The 24,037-nt window shown below is 38.8% G+C and overlaps 1 protein-coding gene and 2 pseudogenes across 8 annotated transcripts in view; all 3 read right to left on the bottom strand.

Moving 5' to 3' along the window:
* The window catches only part of KIF2A (kinesin family member 2A), an 82,055-nt gene that overhangs the window by 34,705 nt on the left and 23,313 nt on the right, over positions 1–24,037 (bottom strand). For all 8 annotated transcript variants that reach the window (XM_045393754.3, XM_073993501.1, XM_005556977.5 and 5 more), the window contains exons 2-4: positions 5,631–5,725; positions 4,703–4,822; positions 2,498–2,552 (exon numbers count right to left, since the gene is read on the bottom strand). In XM_045393754.3, the coding sequence (XP_045249689.1) occupies positions 2,498–2,552; positions 4,703–4,822; positions 5,631–5,708 (253 nt within the window). In that variant the 5' untranslated portion in view covers positions 5,709–5,725. The remainder of the gene's footprint in view (positions 1–2,497; positions 2,553–4,702; positions 4,823–5,630; positions 5,726–24,037) is intronic.
* Positions 17,238–18,347, bottom strand: LOC107130000 (CREB-regulated transcription coactivator 2 pseudogene; annotated as a pseudogene).
* On the bottom strand, positions 18,343–19,234 carry LOC135971195 (CREB-regulated transcription coactivator 2 pseudogene; annotated as a pseudogene).

The raw sequence follows: 24,037 nt of genomic DNA, 5'->3' as shown, positions 1-24,037 counted from the left end.
TTTTTTTTTTTTTTTTTTGAGACGGAGTCTCACGCTGTTGCCCAGGCTGGAGTGCAGTGGCGCGATCTCGGCTCACTGCAAGCTCCGCCTCCTGGGTTCCCGCCATTCTCCTGCCTCAGCCTCCTGAGTGGCTGGGACTACAGGCGCCCGCCACCGCGCCCGGCTAATTTTTTGTATTTTTAGTAGAGACGGGGTTTCACTGTGGTCTCGATCTCCTGACCTTGTGATCCGCCTCGGCCTCCCAAAGTGCTGGGATTACAGGCTTGAGCCACCGCGCCCGGCCTTGATTTTTAATAATCCTTTAAAATATATATGTGAAGAAAACAAAATATACATATATATGTATATATAAACTGCTCCATGTCTTAAAACTTTAAACTGCAAAGAAATCCTCCTAAAATATGTGTGCAAAATATAAATTTTTTTTTGAGATGGAGTCTCGCTCTGTCACCCTGTTTGGAGTGCAGTGGTGCAATCTCGGTTCACTGCAACCTCCACCTCCCGGGTTCAAGTGATTCTCCTGCCTCAGCCTCCCGAGTAGCTGGAACTACAGGCGCACGCCACTAGGCCCGGTTCATTTTTGTAATTTTAGTAGAGACGGGGATTCACCATATTCGTCAGGCTGGCCTCAAACTCTTGACCTCAGGTGATCTACCCACGTCGGCCTCCCAATGTGATGGGATTAAAGGCGTGAACCACCACTCCCAGCAAAATATAAATTTTACATGTATTCTCATTTTTTAAAATTTACACTAATCAAATATATACAGACAGTAAAAACTTAGAATTCTTCAACCCTCCCTATATTCCAAATCCCACTCTTTGCTCCTCAAATATGCAAATCTTCAGCAGAGAATTTCTCAATGTGGACACTATACAAGTAGAAAAAAGAATATAAAATTAAATATAAATATCAAATTTTACAAGAAATATAAATGTACATAAGACTCAAAAGATAGTGTTTAAATGAAGGACTGTCCCTCTACTTTCAGCCTCTCATTTTAATACTTCTGTCCATCCTGGTCTACCATCCACACACACAGAGAAAGAATACTGCCAGAAAAGACAATTCTGAACCACTAAACAGCAGAAAATAAATTCACTATGCTTTTCATGTCCTGGCTGAAAATATATGGGAGACTTCAGTTAACCACACAATTTTTATGTGTGTTCAACTTTTCTTCAGCTAGTGAAATCAGCCAACTAATTGACTCTTTCCCCATTCCTTTCTTTCTCATGATATTCTTCTCGAATTTGCAAAATTATTTAGTAAATAAGATGAATTAAAAATTGCATTTCATAGTTTCATATTCATCCCATCCATTTTATTTTTATTTATTTATTTATTTATCTATTTATTTATTTATTTATTTATTGAGACAGGGTCTCACTCTACTGCCCAGGCTGGAGTGCAGTGATACAATCTTGGCTCATTGCAACCTCCACCTCCTGGGTTCAAGTGATCCTCCTGCCTCAGCCTCCTGAGTAGCTGAGATTACAGGTATATACCACCACACTTGGCTAGTTTTTGTATTTTATTATAGACGGAGTTTCACCATGTTGGCCAGGCTGGTCTTGAGCTCCTGACCTCAGGTTATCCACCTGCCTCGGCCTCTCAAAGTGTTGGGATTTCAGGAAGGAGCCACCGTGCCCAGCCATCATCCCATACATTTTAAAAATCATTTTTCTTTTTTTGGAGATGGAATCTCACTCTGTCGCCCAGGCTGGAGTGCAGTTGTGTGATCTCGGCTTACTGCAACCTCTGCCACTCGGGTTCAAGCAATTCTCCTGTCTCAGCCTCACGAGTAGCTAGGATTACAGGCACCGCCACCACGCCTGGCTAATTTTTTGTATTTTCAGTAGAGACGGGGTTTCACCATGTTGGCCCAGGGGGATCTCGAACTATTGACCTCAGGTGATCCACCCGCTTCAGCCTCCCAAAGTGTGGGAATTACAGGCCTGAGCCATCACACCCGGACAAAATCATTTTTTAGTATTATTGGTATATTGTATTAGGAAATCAAGGAGACACCAGGCTGGGCACGGTGGCTCACGCCTGTAATTCCAACACTTTGGGAGGCCAAGTCAGGAGGATCACTTCAGCCCAGGAGTTCAAGACCAGCCTAGGTAACATGGAAAGGCTATCTCTACAAAAAAATCAAAAAAATTAGTTGGGCATGGTGGCACACGCTTGTGGTCCCAGCTACATGTGAGGCTGAGGTAAGAGGATCATTTGACCCTGGGAGGTCAAGGCTATAGTGAGCTGTGTTCATGCCACTGTACTCCAGACTGGGTGAGAGAGCAAGACCCTGCTCAAAAAACAAAACAAAACAAACAAACACCCCCCTGCCAAAAAAAAAAAAAAACCCTCTTAAAATTAACCAGGTAAAATTTACATAAATACCAACATCAAGGGTAATGTTTACTTTTGATTTACCTCGTCAGGAACATACTAAGAAGCCAAAAGCCAAAATTAAGAGATAAAATTTTACTTTACCTCTATTATCTCTTGGAGGAGGGTCATTCTTAATGGAAGCCACAGTCCGTCGATTCTATGAAAGGAAAAAATGCTCATTATATTTTCCTCATATGTATCATGATCTGAGTTGCTTTCAATTAAACAAAAGTAGGCAGATATGTAAGAATATAAAACAAAATGAAGAAAAACTATAATCTTAATGAATTACTATTAATGCTATCAATATTCAAGTTCCTTTATATATTTTCCCCTACCCTCTAGAAATATTCAGGAATTAATATGAGCCAGGCACTGATCTAAGGACTTTCTTCACAACAACCTATAAGGTCATTACTACTGCTAGTCCCATTTCATCGATGGGGAAACTGAAACAAAGAAAGGTTAAGTAGCTTCACAATAATCATCATACTATGCAGCTAAAACCATGTAATAAATGTCATTTCTGAATAAGAGGGGGTAATTCATAAAATATTAGTTCTAGACAGCTTAGAACCCCTTGTTAAACTGAAATATCAGAATACTATAAAATGTACATTGTAAGTTATCCTAAAAAGTTTTCATAAGAGTTTCTAAGACTTGGACACTGTACAGATTAAGGCAGCAAACTTTTGGTCCTCTAATTTATTCATGAAGGCTTCCTTTTATTCACCTCAAAAAAGATATCAAATAACGTAGTTGTTTTAACCTTGGCTACACATTCAAATCAGATGAGTACTATTAAAAGGACACTGATGCCAGTGCCTCCCTTTAGGTAAAATAAAACTGAATCTCTGGGAGTGGGGCCCATAAATCAGTATTTTAAAAAATATTGGTTTATTTTAATACTTTAAAAATACTTTTTAATACTTATAAAAATAAATATTTATTGTTTTACCCCCTCTTATTCAGAAATGACATTTATTACATGGTTTTAGCAGCATAGTATGATGATTAAAACACATATTATTGTGAAGCTACTTAACCGCTCTTTGTTTCAGTTTTCTCATCAATGAAACAGGAATAGCAGTAGTAATGACCTCATAGGTCGTTGTGAAGAAAGTCCTTAGATCAGTGCCTGGCTCATATTAATTCCTGAATATTTTTGGAGGATAGAGGAAAATATATAAAGGAACTTGAATATTGATAGCATTAATAGTAAATATTTATTTTAAAAATATACTGATTTATTCTATTCCAGGTAATTCTAATGTACAGTAAAGGTTGTTAATGATATACCAGGAAGAATAAACTATAAAGATCCTCCAGTGAAGATCCTTTATTTTGAAGATGAATATAAAAAACAACCCATTTGTAAGTGGTAGCAAATAACCTCTAAGTGGTGACTCTCAATATGATTAAACTCATGAGTTGAAAATATGCCTTATGTTCATCTGCATAGTTTACAAAACAAGGTTTTGTTGCTTCTATCATACTATATTTAGATGCTTATCTATGTCCTCCCTGAAAGATATCAAGTTCCTACAGGCTGAAAGCCATATCATCATTCATCTTTGTATTTTGTCCAGCATAGTATTTGGCACAGTGTAAAAAAACAAAAAAACAAAACCACAAATGCTTGTTGAAATGAATACAAAGAACTGCAGATTCAACAACTTTGCAATACTACCTGTTTTAAAAAGAGTTGTATTTTGAAACAAAAATTTAATACTGAAAGATCTTGAGAGAAAGGAAGGAGAATTATCTTTAAAAGCCGTAAGAATAATGTGCTTTTAATTTTTATGAAGATAAAACTGCCAGGGAGGATTTAGCACAGTTTTAAGGTATATCATGACAGACAATATAGAAGTGAACTACAGTATCATTTCCCATCTTTCTCTAAGAAACAAATAGCAGAATTATAATTTCAAAAGACTATCAGAGTTGGTAGTTATTATTCCTAAGAAATAGCTATTATGCCTTTGTCAAAGTCATATGTATTCATTTAACAAACACCAAGCAAATGGTTTTGATGTATATCTCCTGAGAAACTTAGTCTCAGGAAAAATCCTAATTAGGTGAGAAATTTCTAAGACCTTATCCAGTGATTGTCATAATTGTGAATTAGACAACCTTAATCCTTGAAAATATGTATGTATGTACATGAATATGGATGGCAGAAAAAGCAAATTAATCAATTCTTAAACTCTTCAAAGCCTACCAATTTCAAACTAGAATACATACACATCTACACCCCCCCACCACCCCCACTCCCAGTGTCCTGCACTCTGAATTTTCATCACTAACCTTTACAATTTTGTTTACTTTGGTTGAAGATGCTGGAGGCGGAGGTGTTTCTGGACTGGGTTCAATTTCTTCATCAGGAACAAGGTCAGGGTTAAGTGAAAAGATGCTCTCCAGGTCAATCTGTTCACAACACACACACATAGTCTTTTGACAATATATTCTGACAATTAACCTTTTATTTTTCAAATAAATTGACACAGTAAATAATTCTTAAATTACTATAGCCTAATGAATACAGTACCTCAGCTGCGTGCAGTGGCTCATGCCTGTAATCTTAGCACTTTGGGAGGTCAAGGTGGGCAGATCACTTGAGCCTAGGGGTCTGAGACCAGCCTGGGCAACATGGGTGAAACCCCATCTCTACAAAAAATACAAAAATTAGCCAGGTGTGGTGGTATACACCTGTAGTCCCAGCTACTCTGGAGACAGGTTGGAGGGTCACTTGAGCCCAGGAGGTCAAGGCTGCAGTAAGCTGTGATCATGCCACTGCACTCCAGCCTGGGTGACAAAGTGAGACCCTGTCTCAAAAACAAACAAAAAAAAAGAATACAATCCCTTAGCCTTACAAATGATTTAGAATTATAATCCCCAAATTTAAAGAATTTCTCTCAAAATATCATTTTCAAATTCATTGACTCTATGAATTGCTAACAACACAGTGACCAATAGAACCACATAATTAAATATTATAGCACATTTTCAAACTGTGTGAGCTAGACTTAAAGAATAGTATATTTTTATCAAATAATTAAGATTGATATGTGCAATCACATAAGAGATACAGGAGGAATCTACCTTTAAGTGAAAATTTTTAATCATTTCAAAGTTTTAAAGGAATAATAAAAATATATGCATTATGTACTTTCTGGTTTTACATTCAGAATCTTGATTGCAGGACTAGGAATAAAATTTAACCCAGTGATCTTACCTCTTTGCCTTTTGTATCTCCATTTTCTATCCATTCAACAGTTACACTTTCATTATCTTCATTTAAAGATGTTACCATTGCTTGATGTATTCGGCCTACGTGGAAATAAAGTATACACCTTTAAAATGCCACAAATTATGGCATTCCTAAACACTGTGAAATAAAATTTTATAACTTGGAAATTAAAAAAAAAATGACACTACTTTTCTTTATGAGAGATTTCCACAGACCCTCAGGCGCAGGGAATAAACTTTGTCCATGGGGCTGTAAATCAATTTGCTACTTGTCAAGTCCAATAAATCAGTAAATTAGATAAGACCTAAAGTTTATTTTCAGCATATATGATAAATGGTCACACAGTGACATACAATGCCTGAAATCTTAAACTGTTAAACAGTTCTAAACATTAGAAAGTTTCCTTACTATGAGCCAAAAATGATTCTATACAACAAAGAACAAAAATTTACAAAGCAAAAAAAAATTTTTTTCCTGAGACAGTCTCGCTCTGTTACCCAAGCTATAGTGCAGATGCAATCTTGGCTCACTGCAACCTCCGCCTCCTGGATTCAAGTGATTCTTGTGCCTCAGCCTCCCAAGTAGCTGAGATTACAGCCATACGCCACCATGCTCAGCTAATTTTTGTATCTTTAGTAGAGACAGGGTTTCACCATATCGCACAGGCTGGTATCGAAATCCTGGCCTCAAGTGATCCACCCACCTCGGGCTCCCAAAGGGATGGGATTACAGGCATGAGCTACTGCGCCTGGCTCAGAAAGCAGTTTTAAGTATTATACTGACATAAAATACTTTTTACTTAAAAACCATTTTACCATTTACAATGCAAATTGATAAAATTTTAAAATTAAGAAATGTGAGTCCAAAAAGGTTGGGAAGTGCTCATTTAAAATGTCCTCTTCTACATGTTATCTATCCAAATCTATTCTATTCTTTACTTTCCCTGACTACTCTAGTCTTATAATCTGTAAAGAGAAGATATTATATATAATATATTAAACTTATTTTCCCTTTTTAGTAGATTGTAGGTTTTATCTGTTAGTAACTATAGATCTAAATAATTATTTTTAATTATTACATAATATTTCATTATCATAAATTAATACTTATCACTTAGGTTATGTGCAATTTATTATTATTATAAACACTGCAATGAATACTATTGCATATTTGTCATTATGTACTTGTCGGATTATTTGCCTAGGACAAATTCCTAGAAGCATATTAACAGAATATATACTTATATAAAATACTTTTTAAAAAATTTATTTCATCTGTTTTCATCTTACCTATCCATTTGGTTATTAGTCAAATAGAGACAGAAACTATGCAATATATCTGCATCTTCAATATTTCCTAACAGAAATCCTTGAGGGCATCTATAATTTACCTTAAGATAATTTATAGCTCTTTAAATATCTAAAAACAGATATATAGTACAGAAAACAAACAATGTTATTATAAGGCATTCAATACTGTTAAAACATGGGCACTATAATAATTTGATAAGTATTATAAGTATTATAATATTATAATATTATAAGTATTATTGTTTATGACATCACTGCTTTTTCTTTTCTTTTCTATTTTATTTTATCTCATTTTTAACAGAGACAGGGTCTTGCTATGTTGCCCAGGCTGGTCTCAAACTCCTGGGCTCAGGGAATCCACCTGCCTTGGTCTGCCAAAGTGCTGGGATTACAGGCGTGAGTCACTGTGCACAACCTACCTTTTCTTTTTTCTTTTTTTCTTTTTTTTTGAGACAGAGTCTCAAGCAATTCTCATGCCTCAGCCTCCCAAATAGCAGCTGGGATTATAGGTGTGCACCATCATGCCTGGTTTTTTTCTTTTTCTTTTTCTTTTTTTTTTTTTTTGAGACAGAGTCTTGCTCTGTCACCCATGCTGGAGTGCAGTAGAGCAATCTCAGCTCATGACAACCTCCGCCTCTGGGGTTCAAGCAATTCTCCTGCCTCAGTCTCCCAAGTAGCTGGGATTACAGGCACATGCCACCACACCAGGCTAATTTTTGTATTTTTAGTAGAGATGGGGTTTTACCACATTGGCCAGGCTAGTCTCGAACTCCTGACCTCAAGTAGTCCACCCTCCTCGGCCTCCCAAAGTGCTGGGATTACAGGCGTGAGCCACCACACCTGGCCCTGGCTAAATTTTGTATTTTTAGTAGAGGACAGGGTTTCTCCATGTTGGCCAGGCTGATCTCAAACTCCTGGTCTCAAGCGATCTGCCCACCTTGGCCTCCACAAGTGCTGGGACTACAGGCGTGAGCCACCATGCCTGGCCTTTGGCCTACCTTTTATATGAGCTCATATAAAAATCCATATAAGTGATAAATGAACATAATCTTATAGATTTCAAATAGGATGTTAAGTACTCTCAAATGATACACTGGTGTTGCTTTCAAAAAAAACAAAAAACTAAAATACATACTAGTGATCTTTCCATGACAGTATGTATGGACCTACCTATTATTTTTCATAACCACAAAGCATTCCATAAATGAATACATCCAATTTATTCCTTTATTAGGAGTATTATTTCTAACTGTTTGCTATTCTAAGATGCTGCACTGAATGTCTGAACATAGGTGTGAATGTTTCCACAAATAAAATTTCAAAAGGAGAATTAGTGGGTCGCGAAAATTGAAATTTTGATAGATATTCCTAAACTGCCCTTTGTATACATTCTCACCAACAGTGGGACCTATTCCTCCACATCCTCAACAACACTGAGCATCATCAATCCTAAAATTTTTATCATTTCATGCGTCAGATTTCTTTAAGCTACTACTTTTTAAGCATGAATATGTCAGATACTAGCTCATTTAATTCACATTCGTTCATTTAATCATAACAAATATACCTACAAAGTAGGTATCTGCATTTAAAGATGAAAAAATAAAGCTCAAAGTTACAGTGAATAAGTAGCACGGATCTAAACCTGGGTCAGATATAAAAGTACTTGCTATTAATCACTATGCTTCTCTACCCACTTCAATTAAGCTGATGAAGATGTCTATATGTCTTAAGTCCAGGCATTCCTATAAAAATGTATAAACGGTAGCACAAATTCTCAACCCTCATGTGTACCAGAAACTCCTAGGGAGCTTTTACAAAATAAAATGACATTGCTTGAGTCTTGCCCCCAGATAATGAGCCAATTCTTAACAACTTCACTGTTATCACCTTGGTGCAAGCTACCAATGCCTTGTACTTAAGATTACTGTGATACTCTCCCAACTAGTCTTCCTGCTTCCAACTTATCTGCCCTCTGTCTATTCTCCAGAGCAGCCAAAATGTCCCTGGTAAAAAGTAAGTGAGATACTACTCCTTTGCTCAAAACCTTCCAATGACTCCCCATCCCCCATCTCACACAGAGTAGAAGCTAAAGTCCTTTCAATGGCCAATTAATGACATAACAAAGTCCCACATGATCTGACCCGCATTACCTGTGACCTCATTCATGCCTTACTAAAGTCACTCCTTTTAAACTGTCTGATTCCCATCTCTCACAATACCAACTCCATTCCCCCGGCTTCCCCAAAAGATGGGTCACAAACTTAAATGTGAAAAATGTAAATGCAACTAAGTAAACAGTGGTGCCTTTTACTAATATAGATGGGTATTAGAGGAGATGCAGGTGCTGGGGGTGGGTGAAATTGATGACCTAAAAAAATACTGGGAGGAGTCAAAAGGGAGTTAAAAAAGGGAAATTAGATAATCCTTACTTCAGTTTTAGAGATAAATTAGGTAAACAACCAGTGGAAGCGATATGTGTCATTTAGAGTCCTCTAAGAAGCAGATGAGAGAGTTGGAAGTACAAGAGGTTTATTGCTCAAGATAAAAGTGGGGAGGAAAGAGGACTGGGCACAGAAAACTTTCAGACCAGGCCAGGTCCAGGTGGCTCACGCCTGTAATCCCAACACTTTGGGAGGTTGAGGTGGGCAGATCACTTGAGGTCGGCAGATCACTTGAGGTCAGGGGTTCGACACCAGCCTGGCCAACATGGTGAAATCCAGTCTCTACTAAAAATACAAAAATTATCTGGGTGTGGTGGTGGGCACCTGTAATCCCAGCTACTCAGGAGGCTGAGGCAGGAGAACGGCTTAAACCCAGGAGGTAGAGGTTGCAGTGAACCAAGATCGCTCCACTGCCCTCAGCCTGGGTGACGGAGCAAGACTCTGCTTCAAAAAAAAAAAAAAAGATTAAAATTAAAAAAAAAAAAAATTGAAAACTTTCAGACCATGACACAGATTTGAAACCTAGGAAGGAAGTGGCTATGAAGCAGGACTGAGCAGAGAAAGTCTCAGACCTTGATGCAGATCTAACAAAGTCTTGGTCAACCCTGTAGGGTGCTTCAGAGCAAGACTGCCCATTAGAGGAGTCCTGCACTGAGCCAAAATGGATATGTCCTATTACCCATGCCATGCTCTATCACTGGCTGTGGATTTCCCAGGAAATTCAAGTTCTCAACCCCAAACCCAAAGGCCCTGAAGGTACTAACAACTGCACGTTGTCAGCTAACTGCATTCCCTGAAACTGGAATTCTTTCTTAGAGAGACATTTAAGCAGTGCACCTGCATGGCTGCCACAGCATATGAAAAAGAGGATGAGTTTAATTGGTGGTGGAAATGAAGAGTGAACCCCAGAGAGCCATAAGCAGCCCAGTCACCATCACAATCTGGGAGGAGCCTACCACTGCTGCATCAAGCCCTGCATCAATCACCATCTCTACAACATGAATAGCGAGGCTGAGACCTGGCAGCCATCCTTTCCCCAACCGCCCGTGGCAGCCCCACAACATACTAATACCCACTAGTGGGGACAAGATGATTATAGCAACAAAGGTTTTGGAGAAAGTAAGAGTTTAATAAAACATTGATATGGTTTTATCAACAGAAAGGAAGGAAGTATTTCAGCCTAAGGAAGATGCATTTGAATATCAGACTATTGTGAAGAATATGAAGAGGAAATGAAGGAATTGAAGAGGCTGTGGTTGAGGTTAAAGAAATGACACACCTAGCTATCAAATCTAGTTGGAAAAAAAAGAAAAAAGAAATGAGTTACCAGGGTGGATCTCCATGCAATTACCAGTAGAATTACCACAATAATGAGAATGGGGGAAAAATATGTGCATATTCCTAAAGGCAAGACCAACACAACCATTCTTATTGTTGGGCATCTACCAAGATATTCCCACCCTTCCGGGCAAGGAGTGACTTAATGTACCATAACTAGGTGTACAAAAAACAGGTGGGCCAGTGGAGCAAAACACATACCAGGAATACAGGTCACAAATTCACATGGACCTCAATTTCCAAAGACAGCCTAGAGAGATTGGCAATGAGAGGATAAAGAAAATCAAGGAGGCCAGGCACAGTGGCTCACACCTGTAATCCCAGCACTTTGGGAGGCAGAAGTAGGAGGATGGCTTGAGCCCAGGAGTTTGAGACCAGGTTGGCAACATAGCGAGACCTCAACTCTATGAAAAAAATGTAAAAATCAACAGGGCGTGGTGGTGTCCACCTATAGCCACAGCTACCTGGGAGGCTGAGGTAGGAGGACTGCTTCAGCCCAGGAGATCAAGGTTGCAGTGAGCCATGATTGTGCCACTGCACTCCAGCTTGGGCAAGAGTGAGATCCTGTCTCCAAAAAAAAAGGAAAAAAAAAAAAGAAAAAAAAAAAAATCAAGGAGATAACATCCAGTATCAGCAGTCTTCTCAATATTGGAAACTCTATGACCTCAACCAGCAGTGCACAAATCCAGAAAGCCTTAAATCACAAGTTTGCAGAGTCAAAAGCATCTGATCTAAGACTAAACTCTAGAAGTTGAGCAGGGCAGAACTGAGAATTATGTTGCCTTATCTTTACCATAATCCAGTTTACTCATCCAACAAGAAGTGAATATTAAATTCCAGCAATAAGAAATGAATAAACAGTTATCTTAAGCATTTGCTTTTTGCCAATTAATCAGATAACTAGAACCATCTACACTACCTACAATACCAATGCAGCATGGGGCTTTTATTTGCACCAAAAGACGTCTCTAAAAAATGTTATTGTCCTTTTAAAAACCAACTTTGCCCAATATGCCTTTAAATATTTTTTAATTGTCTTATATATGGCTTTTCATTGAACTACTCAAGTACTTCTTTTTAAATTGAAATACAAATTTATAATTTGTTTTCTTTTAAAATTTTTATTTTTTTCTTTCTTTTAACAAAGACATCCAATGATTTATTTCAAAAGTCAAATAGTAAACACCTGTTAACAAAGGTGTTAAGTAATAAGAGAAACAATAATAAGATACATGAAAAAATTTTCAAAGGAAAAAATCATGATATGGTGACAACATATAGGCATAACAAAGTTTCAAGCCTGGATGACTGGGAGAATGATGGCACTAGGGGGAGAACAATGAGATGCTCAAGTCTCAGTTGTTAATAGGGATCATGCATAGATGTTAATAAGACTAATCAGGACTGGAAATATCTTTCCTTAGAAAATGCAACAATCTTTCCATGTGGCCTTCCAAATACCATCCCATTTCTCTGATCCACCTGAGAAAACTCCTGTACTCCATCTTCACTAACTCATTGCCCTTTGACTCTCTTTCACCATTTGCTTTACTGTGAATTATATCACATATACTTCTACATTAACAAAAAATAATAGAGCAAACACCTGTGTAACTACCACCAGCTAGGTTAAAAAACACTTTTGAAACCCCATACATTCCCCTCTGAAAGATAACAACTGCTAGGCGCGGTGGCTCACGCCTGCAATCCCAGCACTTTGGAAGGCTGAGGTAGGTGGGTCACCAGAGATCAGGAATTTGAGACCAGCCTGGCCAACATGGTGAAACCCCGTCTCTACTAAAAGTACAAAAAATTAGCTGGGCATGGTGGTGCGTGCCTGTAATCCCAGCTACTCAGTAGGCTGACGCAGAATTGCTTGATCCCGGGATGCAGAAGTTGCAGTAAGCCAAGATCGCACCATTGCACTCCAGCCCGTACAAAAAGAGCAAAACTACGTCTCAAAAAAAAAAAAAAAAAAAAAAGTACTAAAAGTAACTACCCTGGCATTTGAGATAATCATACTTTGTCTTTTCTTTATAGTTTTATCACCTTTAAATGTAACACACTCACATTTGAGATAATCATACTTTGGCTTTTCTTTATAGTTTTAACATACACTCACAAATCTAAAGTTTGCTTCTCTTTAAATTGCATATGCATGGATTAACACTACTTTAAGACTTGTGGTTTTTTTTTTTTTTGCTCAAGACTATTTTTTGTGATTCATTTATGTCATATATATAAAATGTATATAACTTATTTTCACTACAATATAGTATTTAATTGCATGAATATACATTTTATCTATTCTACTATCGGACATTTGAGTTGTTTTTATGCTTCTGCATTTAGGAACAATGATGCTATGGACATTCTTACATATGTGTACTGGTACAAATGTGCAATAATTTCTCTAGAATATATAAGAGAAGAAATACAGAATAATTGAGTCCACATATATAAAACCTTTCTCTTCAGTGCCATGATGTTTCCTATCTATAGTAGCTGTGTGATAGTTTGTATATTCATCCCTGCCTAAATCTCATGTGGAACTGTAATCCCTATATTGGAGGTGGGGCCCTGTGGAGATGATTGGATGATGGAGGTGACTAGATCACTGGGGTGGATTTCTCATGAAAGTTTAGTACCATCCCCTTGGTGATGAGTGCTGTCCTCACGACAGTGAGTTCTGTTCTCTGGCTGTTTAAAAGTGTGTGGCATCTCCCTCTCTTGCTCCTGCTCCCCCTTAGCCTTCATGAGGCCTTCCCAGAGGCTGAGCAGATGCCAGCATCATGCTTCCTGCAAAGCCTGCAGACCCACAAGCCAATTAAACCTCTTTTCTTTATAAATTACCTACTCTCAAGTATTTCTTTATAGCAATGAAATATGGACCTAACACACAGTATCTAAAATGATTTGTAATCCCCCTAGCAATTACTTGACATTCATGAAAACACTTAATATTAGTCAGATTTAATGTATCAAATATGGTTCTAATTTCTCTGATTTAATGAGGTTTTGCCTATTTTTGTGCTTGTTAGCCATTCAGGCCTTTTGAGTACTGACTTGAGTGTTGGGGCCTTTCTCTTTTGGCTACTTCTCTACAGGAATTCTATATATATTCTTGGTATTAATCTTTTGTTGTATGTATAACAAATATTTTCTACAAAGTTGTGGCTTATCTTTTCATGTTCTCTATGGTGCCTTTTGATGCATTTAAGTTCTTGATTCTAATGTAGTCAAATATTTGTTTTTCCATTATGGGTTTTTTTTGTTTTTTGTACATTATGAAATTTTTCCTAAGATTGAGATCCGTAAAACAGTCTCTTACCTTTTAAAGTTTTACAAGCCGGGTGTGGTGGCTCAGGCCTGTAATCCTAGCACTTTAGGTGGCTGAGGTGGGCAGATCACTTGAGATCAGGAGTTTGAGACCAGCCTGGCCAACATGGTGAAACCCTAACTCTACTAAAAATACAAAAAATTAGCCAGGTGTGGTGGTGGGTGTCTGTAATTCCAGATACTTGGGAGGCTGAGACAGGAGAATTGCTTGAGCCCGGGAGGCAGAAGTTGAAGTGAGCCAAGATCATGCCTCTACACTCGAGTCTGGGTGACAGAGCGAGACTCTGACTCAAATAAATAAATAAAATTTTACAAAACCTTTCATATTTGAGACCTTAATCCACTGGCATTTTGATATTTTTTGTATAACACAATTTCCTTTCCAGGACCATTTCCTGAAAATCCCCTTTCCCCTCTACTTATCAGCAATAATACCTGTGTCATAGTTCAAGCATACACGCATGAGTTTATTTCTTTATCCCTGAACTAAAATTATACTTAGTATTATAGCTTTGCTTATTATTAAGTCTTGCCATATAAAATAAGTCCTCCTGCCTTAGTGTTCTTTAAGAGTCTCTTTGATCTTCTTGGCCTTTTGCATGTCTGTATAAACTTTAGAATCAGCTTGTGAAGTTCCAAAAATCATATAAACCAATAATCACGAAACACTACCTGTTGGGATTCCGATTGGAATTGCATTGTCTGTTTTGTTCTGGATTTTTATATCATTAATTAAGACTGATACTGGCCAGCAATTTTCCTTTCTCAAAGCTACTTTTTTTTTTTTTTTTTTTTTTTTTTTTTAAGAGTTCGGAGTCTCACTCTGTGCCCAGACTGAAGTATGGTGGTGTGATCATGGCTCACTACAGCCTGTGATCCTCCTGCTTCAGCCTGCCAAATAGCAAGGATTACAGGCATGCACTACCATGCCTGGCTAATTTTTTTGTAGAGACAGGGTCTCGCTATGTTGACCAGGCTGGTCTTGAACTTCTGGTCTCAAGCAATCCCTCTGCATCAGCCTCCCAAAGTGCTGGGACTCCAGGTGTGAGCCACTGCTGCCAGCCTCTCATAACAATCGTACGCGATTTTGGTATCATGGTTATACCTTTTTTTTTTTTTTTTTTGAGACAGTCTTGTTCTGTCGCCCAGGCTGGAGTGTGACGGTGTGATCTCGGCTCACTGCAACCTCTGCCTCCCGGGTTCAAGTGATTCTCCTGCCTCAGCCTCTTGAATAGCTGGGAGTACAGGCACGTGCCACCACACCTTGCTAATTTTTGTATTTTTAGTATAGACGGGGTTTCACCACGTTGGCCAGACTGGTCTGGAACTCCTGACCTCAGGTGATCCGCTCACCTCAGCCTCCCAATGTGCTGGGATTGCAGGCATGAGCCACCGCGCCCGGCTGGTTATGCTAATCTTATAAAATGATTTTCTATGGAAGAGTTTTCCCTTTCCATACTCTAGAATAGTTGTATTTGGTAGGCACTTGTTAAACCATCTTGCTTTGCATTATTATAAGATCCAATTTCCTTAATAATTATAGAATTATTAGTTTTTTATTGTTTTCATAACTATATTTTTCTAGGAGTTTTAGATAAAGTTTCTGTATTTTTGGCATCAAGCTCATAGTATCTGTTTATTGCCTCTGGCATCTGATATGATGTCAACATTTTCATTCCTAATATTTTGGTAAACTTTTTTCTCTTAATCTCACCTGGGATTTGTTCATTTGTCTTTTCCAAGAATAATCCTGGCTTTGTTGAGCCTTTTTTATTAAGTTATTATGTACTTAATTTCTGCTATTATTACTTCTTTCTTTCAACTTACTTTGGGCATATTTTACTGTTTCTTCCCCTTAAATTCTTAAGATGAATGCTTAAGTCATTCACCATCCTTATTCTTTCTTTTTTCTTTATAAGCAGCTAAAGCTACACATTTCTTTCCCGGAACTGCTTTAGCAGCATCTTACAAGTTTTTACATGTAGTATTTTTGTTATTGTTCAGTTCCACCTATTTTTCTAATTTTCATGATTTTTTGTCTCATGAGTTATTTAGAAATATTCTCAAATTCCACACATGGGAGTTTTCTAGGCATCCTGTTAATGATTTCTAAAGGTGAGATAACTGACCAATCAGGACAGACAGAGCCACAATAATTGGCATGACTTTCCCAGTGCACAGTGGCTGAATACCCCTGTATTTCTACCATACCTGTACTGGGCTGCCTTCCTTGATGGAAAATTTCTTATAAATCTAGCTCTAGGAGCAAATCAGCCCCATTTAAAAACCAGCATTTTTAAGAGGAGCCACACAAGTCCTTGTCTTCAAACAATGGAACTGACTCTGACTCTCCTTTTTTAAAGTCTCTTTCTCCCGCATCATCCTACAGGAATCACTTTTGACATCCATGCCTGCTTCAGCCTCACCCATCTCTTAGAATTCCTGTTCCATTACTAATCCACGATCTTGTTTTTGAGCTCAGCTATGCCTTTTTGGTTTCTTCTCATGTGTTTGGGACAGAAGGATGCCAATACATGAACTTTAGTGTACTATTTTGACCAGAAGTCTCAATCCATCTTCAAGTCATAAGTCATATTCATAGAAAATGAGGTCAGATTTGAAAATTCTAAGTTTACATTGTTACATAAAATCAGTACTACCATATAAAAGATAACTTATAGTTTCAAAAACTCTATGGCTTTTTAAAACTTAAAATCCAGAGACATATTTAAAAGTTTTCCATTTTAATTCAATCTAGTTGTAAAGATAAATTAGTATAGAAAATGTCATGTTAGAAGTAAAACAAAACACTTGCAAATAATTTTTTTGATTTTTTTATTAAAATATATTTAATTAAAAATAATACCCACTATGGCACTCTCCTCCATTGAGAGGGAAAGGGTGATGAGAAGGGGCTGGCAATGCTCACCCCTAGGAATCCGGACAAGCCCTGCCTCCCAGGTTCCCCTCTATATCCCCAGCTTTCCAACAGGCTTTAACCTCCAGGCAATTGGTTCAAAGTTGCAAGCGCTTGTGGCCCTCCTTTGAGCTCCTCCAGGCCCACCCGTGTACAGAATTCAAGGGCCACCTGGACAAACTCTGTGCTTTTTCTCATTCTTGGGATCCTTCGTTTATGCTACAGAGAGGATCTGGGGGGCAGAGTGGAGTCTTCACTAGCTGGGGTAAGAGAGAAAACAGAAAGTAATGGGGGACAGGGCCAAGAAGAGGGATGGTGATGAATACTCCAGAGCAGGATCGGGTAGCAGGGCACTGGGTCACTCAGCATGTCTGGGTCACTCCAGGCCCAGTAGCTCCATGCACGGCTCATCTTCTAGCCCTAGCCCCAACTCCAACCTGCTACTGACACCTCAAAGCCAGACATAGCAGCCAGGGTTGCTGCAATCTCCTTAGAGAAACCTGGGGAGGAGTCTCCTATGAGGATGATGTTAAGACTTGAGCCACAGCAGCAGCAGTGGGGGGTCAAGTTCTGGTGGTTGAGGGTGTGGGGATCCTGAGGGCCGGCCATGGGCCCCTCACCTTCTAAAAATCCAGGCCCTTTGGAAAAGCCAGGGGGATCCATCACCAGGCTGGTTTATGGCTCTCCATGCTGAACTGCTCCAGTTCCCCAGGCTGAAGTCACTCATTGGCCAGTGAAGACTTGCCCAACCCCAGGGGGCCGAGGTGGGTAGTATTCCATAATCCAATTGCCTGCCCAGGGGCTGCCCACCTGCACTGAGCAGGCCTGAGAGGGCAGGTCTGGCTGCTGCAGAGACTTTGGGGTATGTGGCTGGATGTGCAGATTACTGGTCTCCAGGGGGACACCCTGAGTGATGGAAGACAGGGTGGGTGACATTGGCAAAAACTGTTTAGGCCGCTGCTGTTGGGACCCTCTGGCATCAGCTGGACCTGCGGGCAAACTGAGGGAGCTGAGGGGTACAAGGCAGTGGTGGGGGGGAAGCCCAGGAGTAGAGGTTGAGTAAGTTAGGGGCAGATGAAGAGTAAAGTGGAGGACGAGAGGAAGAGGAGGAAGAGGAAGAGGGGGAGGGGGAGGAAAAGGGGGAGGAAGAGGAGGATGAAGAGCGGGAGGAGGAGGGGGAGGGCCAGGGGTACTTAGTGAGGGGTGGCCCAGGAAGGTAGTGGGCAGGGCATGGTGGGCCAAGGAGGAGGGAGGTAGTGATGGGTGGCTGTGGGAGCCCTGAAGATGGATCTGAAGACTGCTTAGGGAAGCCTGGAGATCGGGATTGCTTAGGGAGGACCGCAGGGATGGGTGGCTAAGGGGTCAACAAAGTCCTGGTGCATCATGACCTGGGCCCAAGACCAGGCCCAGGCCCTCACTAATGCCCAGGTGAGTCATGATGTGAGTCAAATTGGAGGTACTGTTGCCCCTATTCAGACTAAGGTAGGCTGTCTCCTCAGGGTCCAGGGGGGTGGGCAGTGCTGGCGGAAAGTGCAAACTGGTGAGGTCAGGTAGGGACCTCCTCCCATATCCAGTATTCGTGGCAGGTGGGAGGACAGGCACATTGACAAGCTGGCCAGGAGATGGAAAGATATTAATTCCAGGGACTTCATTAAGACCAGGGTCAGGAGGAAGGTGATGACAGCTTCTAAGTATCCCATGGCTTCAGCAAATGCTTGTCACCTAGGAGAACTTCTCTTCAATAGCAGGTACTCTGGAGTCCATTTTACCACCCAGAAATGTTGGGTGGGCAGGATGCTGGGAGATGTGGGGCCTGAATAAGTATCCTGGGAACTGGGGTTCATCACACTTGTGTGAAGGGCAGAGTCAGAGCTTGTCCTGTTAAATGCAGATGCTGGGCAAAACAGGTACCCCTTCTCTGCAGGGAAATTGTCCCAGGGGATAGTCCTTAACCAGCTGGACACTTGGGGAGGAGATAAGTAGGCAGGACTATAGGGAGAGCTGTCAGTGTGGTAGGGTACTGGCAGAGAACCACCATACCAGGAGCTCCTTGCTTATGGCAGTTGCAGTTTTTGGGTGTGTAACTGGGTGGAGCCGATGTCCATTATCATCTCCTCGAGGTCCACTGCGTCCTCAGCCTGACACTGCTTCTTGCAGCATGATCTCACTAAACTTGCACAGATTGAAAGCCAAGGCTGTGGCTGAACAAGGCTCATTTGCCCCTGCCCCCGATGTCACCATCTTCCTCCCCTGTTCCTTCCTGACACCCTCACAGTACAAGCCACTGTTCCTCCCTCAACACCTCCCAGCATCCTACTCCAGCCGAAGCCACTGCCGCCTCAGCCTCACGAAGAGTTTTGGAAAGTACAGGCAAACCCTTCAGAATAGCTCCCCAATCATTATTTTACCAATAGAACACCTCTTGGTTTTTAATACCAAAACCTCCTAAAATGTACTTTTCTCACAATGCAAGATTTTTCTGGCCAATATTTATGTAAGGAAAGATTTATATTTGTATATGACAAAACTCAATTGGCATTTTAAATAAAAGAGTGTGTAAGAAAAGTTTGGAGCTACATTCCAAATATAATCGATAGACTGTTAGAATCACAGTAGACATAAAAAATCATGCCAAGTTATCAAAGTGATACAAAATGTAGGTACAGGATGATGCTTTTATCATATTCAGTACAAGCCATTTACTAACACAGTTTGCTTGTCCTCAATGTATTTCTATAGCCTCTCATATATTTGTTTAGCCTTTGTTTTGTTTATTGCTGAGTATCTAAATATTTAAGAAAATGCTGAAGAAAACAGTGGGAATGGGCAAAAAGCAATTATAATGGAAGAAAAGATTTTACTATATATAAACCTGATCTGTTAATCTCATTGTTTATTGATCACACATGATATTTTACTTATACAAAGGTAATTAATAGTGGTTAGTTACATTTCTGAATGTGGTTAGGGAGTTCATGTTGATAAGACTGCCATTTTTTCCCATTTAGTCTACATTCAACCCTTTGACCTAAAAAAATGACAATCTCATATGGTTCAACTTAATATAAAAGTAATGTTCACCCCAAACTTAGATGTCAAAAATTTATAAAAATAAAATCTGCCAAATGAAACATAATAAATATTTTGAAATATAATCTTTAATCAAAGCCATTTTATGTTTAGCTCATTTTAAGAAATGTTTTTTACCTTATTTAAGGCTCAACTTTTTGTTAGGGTGAAATTAAAGGAAAAAGTTCAGATCTCAACTTTTTAATATCTGTTGGTAAATATCAAGACACATGATTTTTAAAAAGAAAAAAGCCACAAATGACTGAACGGAACATACATGCAAATTTAAGCCATCTTTGCTTCAGTGAATAAAAATAAACACATGGAATTCATATTTCAAGACTTTCTAATCTTTAAGATAGTTACTTAAGATCTGGTATTAGTGCTATTTGTCATAAAAGCTCATATATTCATTGAGCTGTCAAAAACAAGTTTTACATGTTGACAATTGCCTTTTGGTCTCTGAATACAGGATCCTATTATATGTTTTCTAGTTCACAGCTGAGTTCACAGCAGCTGTGAGGCTAAGAAATGCCAGCAACCAATTAGGCTGGCATAAACCTTGTCTAGCATATAAAGTATAATTTGGTTGCAAATGGAGGAGACAAGAGCCAAAATAAGTCAGCCAAGAATACTAATAAAATTTCATTACAAGTATTTAAAAGTCAGAATATTAAAAATCTAACAAAAATATGTATTTTATTAAAAGGATATAGTAGTAGAACGTTAGGAAAAATACAAAAAAGCAACAATCAATTCTTTTCAGATCCAAACAGTTTTTTAAAAGGTTGCAGTTGTTTCTGACATACTTAGGATTACAAACTCTATTTTTTTTTCTATTTCTAACTACCCTAATCATAGGATTGTGATATATGACTATACATATGCCAAGTCTTCCCCCAAAGTGAACATTATTTTTATCAGTTCCCCTTTAGATGTTTCTATGAAAATTTCTCTTCATACTTTTAAGATATTAAGACCTTTACAATTTTGTTTTTTTTTCTTGAGACGGAGTCTCGCTCTGTCACCTAGGCTGGTGTACAGTGGACGATCTCAACTCACCAGAACCTCTGCCTCCCAAGTTCAACAAGCAATTATCCTGCCTCAGCCTCTCAAGTAGCTGGGATTACAGGCATATGCCACCATGCCTGCAATCCCATAAAAAGAATTTTTTTTTTTTTAGACAGTCTTGCTCTTGCTGCCCAGGCTGGAGTGCAATGGCGTGATCTCAGCTCACCGCAGCCTCTGCCTCCCCGGTTCAAGCGATTCTCCTGCTTCAGTCTCCCAAGGAGCTGGGATTACAGGCATGCGCCACCACGCATAGCTACGTTTGTAATTTTAGTAGAGATGTGGTTTCTCCATGTTGGTCAGGCTGGTCTCGAACTCCCAACCTCAGGTGATCCGCCTGCCTTGGCCTCCCAAAGTGCTGGGATTACAGGCATGCGCCACTACGCATAGCTACTTTTGTAATTTTAGTAGAGATGTGGTTTCTCCATGTTGGTCAGGCTGGTCTCGAACTCCCGACCCCAGGTGATCTGCCTGCCTTGGCCTCCCAAAGTGCTGGGATTACAGGCATGCCACCACGCCCTGCCTAGACCTTTATAAAAATTTCAAAACCTAAATATGTATAAGAACAACAACTTAAATTATTACCAAAAATAAAACTTCAGTTATAAGATTGTTTATAATGGCTATTTCCAAACCCTTTGAAGTTGTTTAAATCTGTTTTGTTTAAAGTATGATAAATTTAAAATATAACAAATCAATGCTTTATAAAATATTACTACAAAAAATATAATTTAAAAATTTTTACACATATTTTTAAAAAGTAGTCACTGGTGAGTCACATGAATACAGCCATGTAAAGAAAATTAATAGGAAAATCTAGTTTACATGCCAATAAATTAAAATATATAGTGTATCTATTCTTGATAAAACCTCTAGCAACCCCTTCCATTTTCAATCAGAATACCACCAAATAATTTAAAAGCATTTTTAATAGACTTTTAAAAATATGCTAATAAAACTAATTATCTCCTGTACCTCTCAAGCAGCAACTAAGAGGAAAACATGCATAAATATCCATTCTCAGAAGAACAAAGAAATATTACTCTGAATTGTAAAATCACACATTCAGACCAAGTGTCTGGCAGAACAATGTTGTTTCCAGAAGAAGAGTACAATAAATAAGCTTATTCAAAGTGGTTGGTAAACAGACACTTGAAGGAAATACTTTCTTCCAAGTCATTCCGCACCAGATAAATTATCTTAGAACACACTGACGGTGAAACCTTTGCCACTTCATATCAGGTGATTGATTAAAACCTTTCTTAAATAACAGGTTTTCCATCTTTCTTTCTTTTTTGAGACAGGATCTCACTCTTGCCTAGGCTAGAATTCAATGGTGCAACCTTAGTTCACTGAAACCTCTGCCTCCCGGGCTCAAGTGATCCTCCCCACTCAGCCTTCCAAGTAGCTGGAACCAGAGGTGCCTGCCACCACACCCGGCTAATTTTTATACTTTTTGTACAGGCCGGTTTTTGCCATGTTGCCCAGGCTGGTCTCAAACTCCTGGGCTCAAGTGATCTGCTCACCTCGGCCTCCCAAAGTGCTGGGTCTACAGGCATGAGCCACTGCACTGTGCCCGGCCCCATTTTTCTTAAATGATAATTAGATACATAAAATAGTGATTCCAATCAATTGTATATTTAGTTATTAAAACAATTACCACTGTAGAATGCAAATTCAAAAATTGTATGCCATCTTTCCAAGTTAAATCATAGAAAAACATGTTAATAACCTTTCATTGTCTGAAGAGGTTTAACATTGGTCTTTTAAAACAGATACAATTCCTTTCTTCAGCTTATTAAAAGAATTCTAAAAGGATGCTCCTTTAAGAACATGAAAATAATTCCCCTCTTTAATACATTTATATTATAATCTTATCATAACCGCAAAATGGAGAAAAGTTGGGAAAACAAAGATTGTCAAATGTTGCTTTAAAATAGACTAAAATGACAAGGATGCTACAAAAAAGCATTATTTAGAAAGTGGAAGTTAACTACACAGTAATATTCATAGTAATGTTAACTACACTAATAGTCACACATTATATCTTGGTTTTGCCAACTACCTCAAAGCAGTTATTATTTATAATCTAACAGTAAATGTCAATTTATTCCTAGGTGCCACTGACCAATAAATGAGGACAGAAAGAAATTTGATTTGTTGGAGGTCACACAGCAGATCAGCAGCAGATCCAGCAGAAGTCAAAGTCTCAAACTCTGATATTCAGGTTGTGTTAGCTAATCTAAGCAGTGAGGAAAAGAATCCTTCATGAGGACTATGTAGCATTACACCTTCTTCAATAGCTTTAGTGGAACAAGAAGCCATTAGAGAAGGACATAAATAATGTCTCAGCTGACACTGGTAACAGTGCTGTTGCTGTTTAGTAAATCTCTGGGGAATGTGACTTCTCCAAACATAGAGATTTTTTTGTTTGGTTTATCACTCTTAAGATGTTAGTTTTTTAACTAAACCGAAAGTTTTAGTATTTCTTTTCTTAGACATTAAACACAAACCTGAAAGTCTGACACAAGGAGAGGAAAAAGAAAATGATATAGCTAAGATTTTCATTAAGAAAATACAACTTAAAAATGGGACAAATTTTATTCATATTGAAAACAAACTATGAATTTTCAAATTCTTACCTCAACTATTGTTTTGAAAAGGGATGTAAAAACTCAATAGTGCTCAGTTCCTATGGGGTGATGGGGAAACTTCGGATCTGTTGAGCTGCACACTAACAATTAAGGTAGCATTATTATTTAGAAGGGCCCATTGTGCAGCTTTTTAGAAAAGTTTCATTCAGAATTTGCATAAGAATAAGAAAAATGTCATAAAAGAGCTATGATAGCATCAAAAAGTATTAAATCAGGCCGGGCACGGTGGCTCACGCCTGTAATCACAGCACTT

The sequence above is a fragment of the Macaca fascicularis genome, chromosome 6 (genome assembly GCF_037993035.2).
Source record: "Macaca fascicularis isolate 582-1 chromosome 6, T2T-MFA8v1.1".
In the NCBI taxonomy this organism is placed as follows: Eukaryota; Metazoa; Chordata; class Mammalia; order Primates; family Cercopithecidae; genus Macaca; species Macaca fascicularis.
The sequence above is the reverse complement of the archived record's forward strand: the minus strand, read 5'-3'. Positions and strand labels throughout refer to the sequence as shown.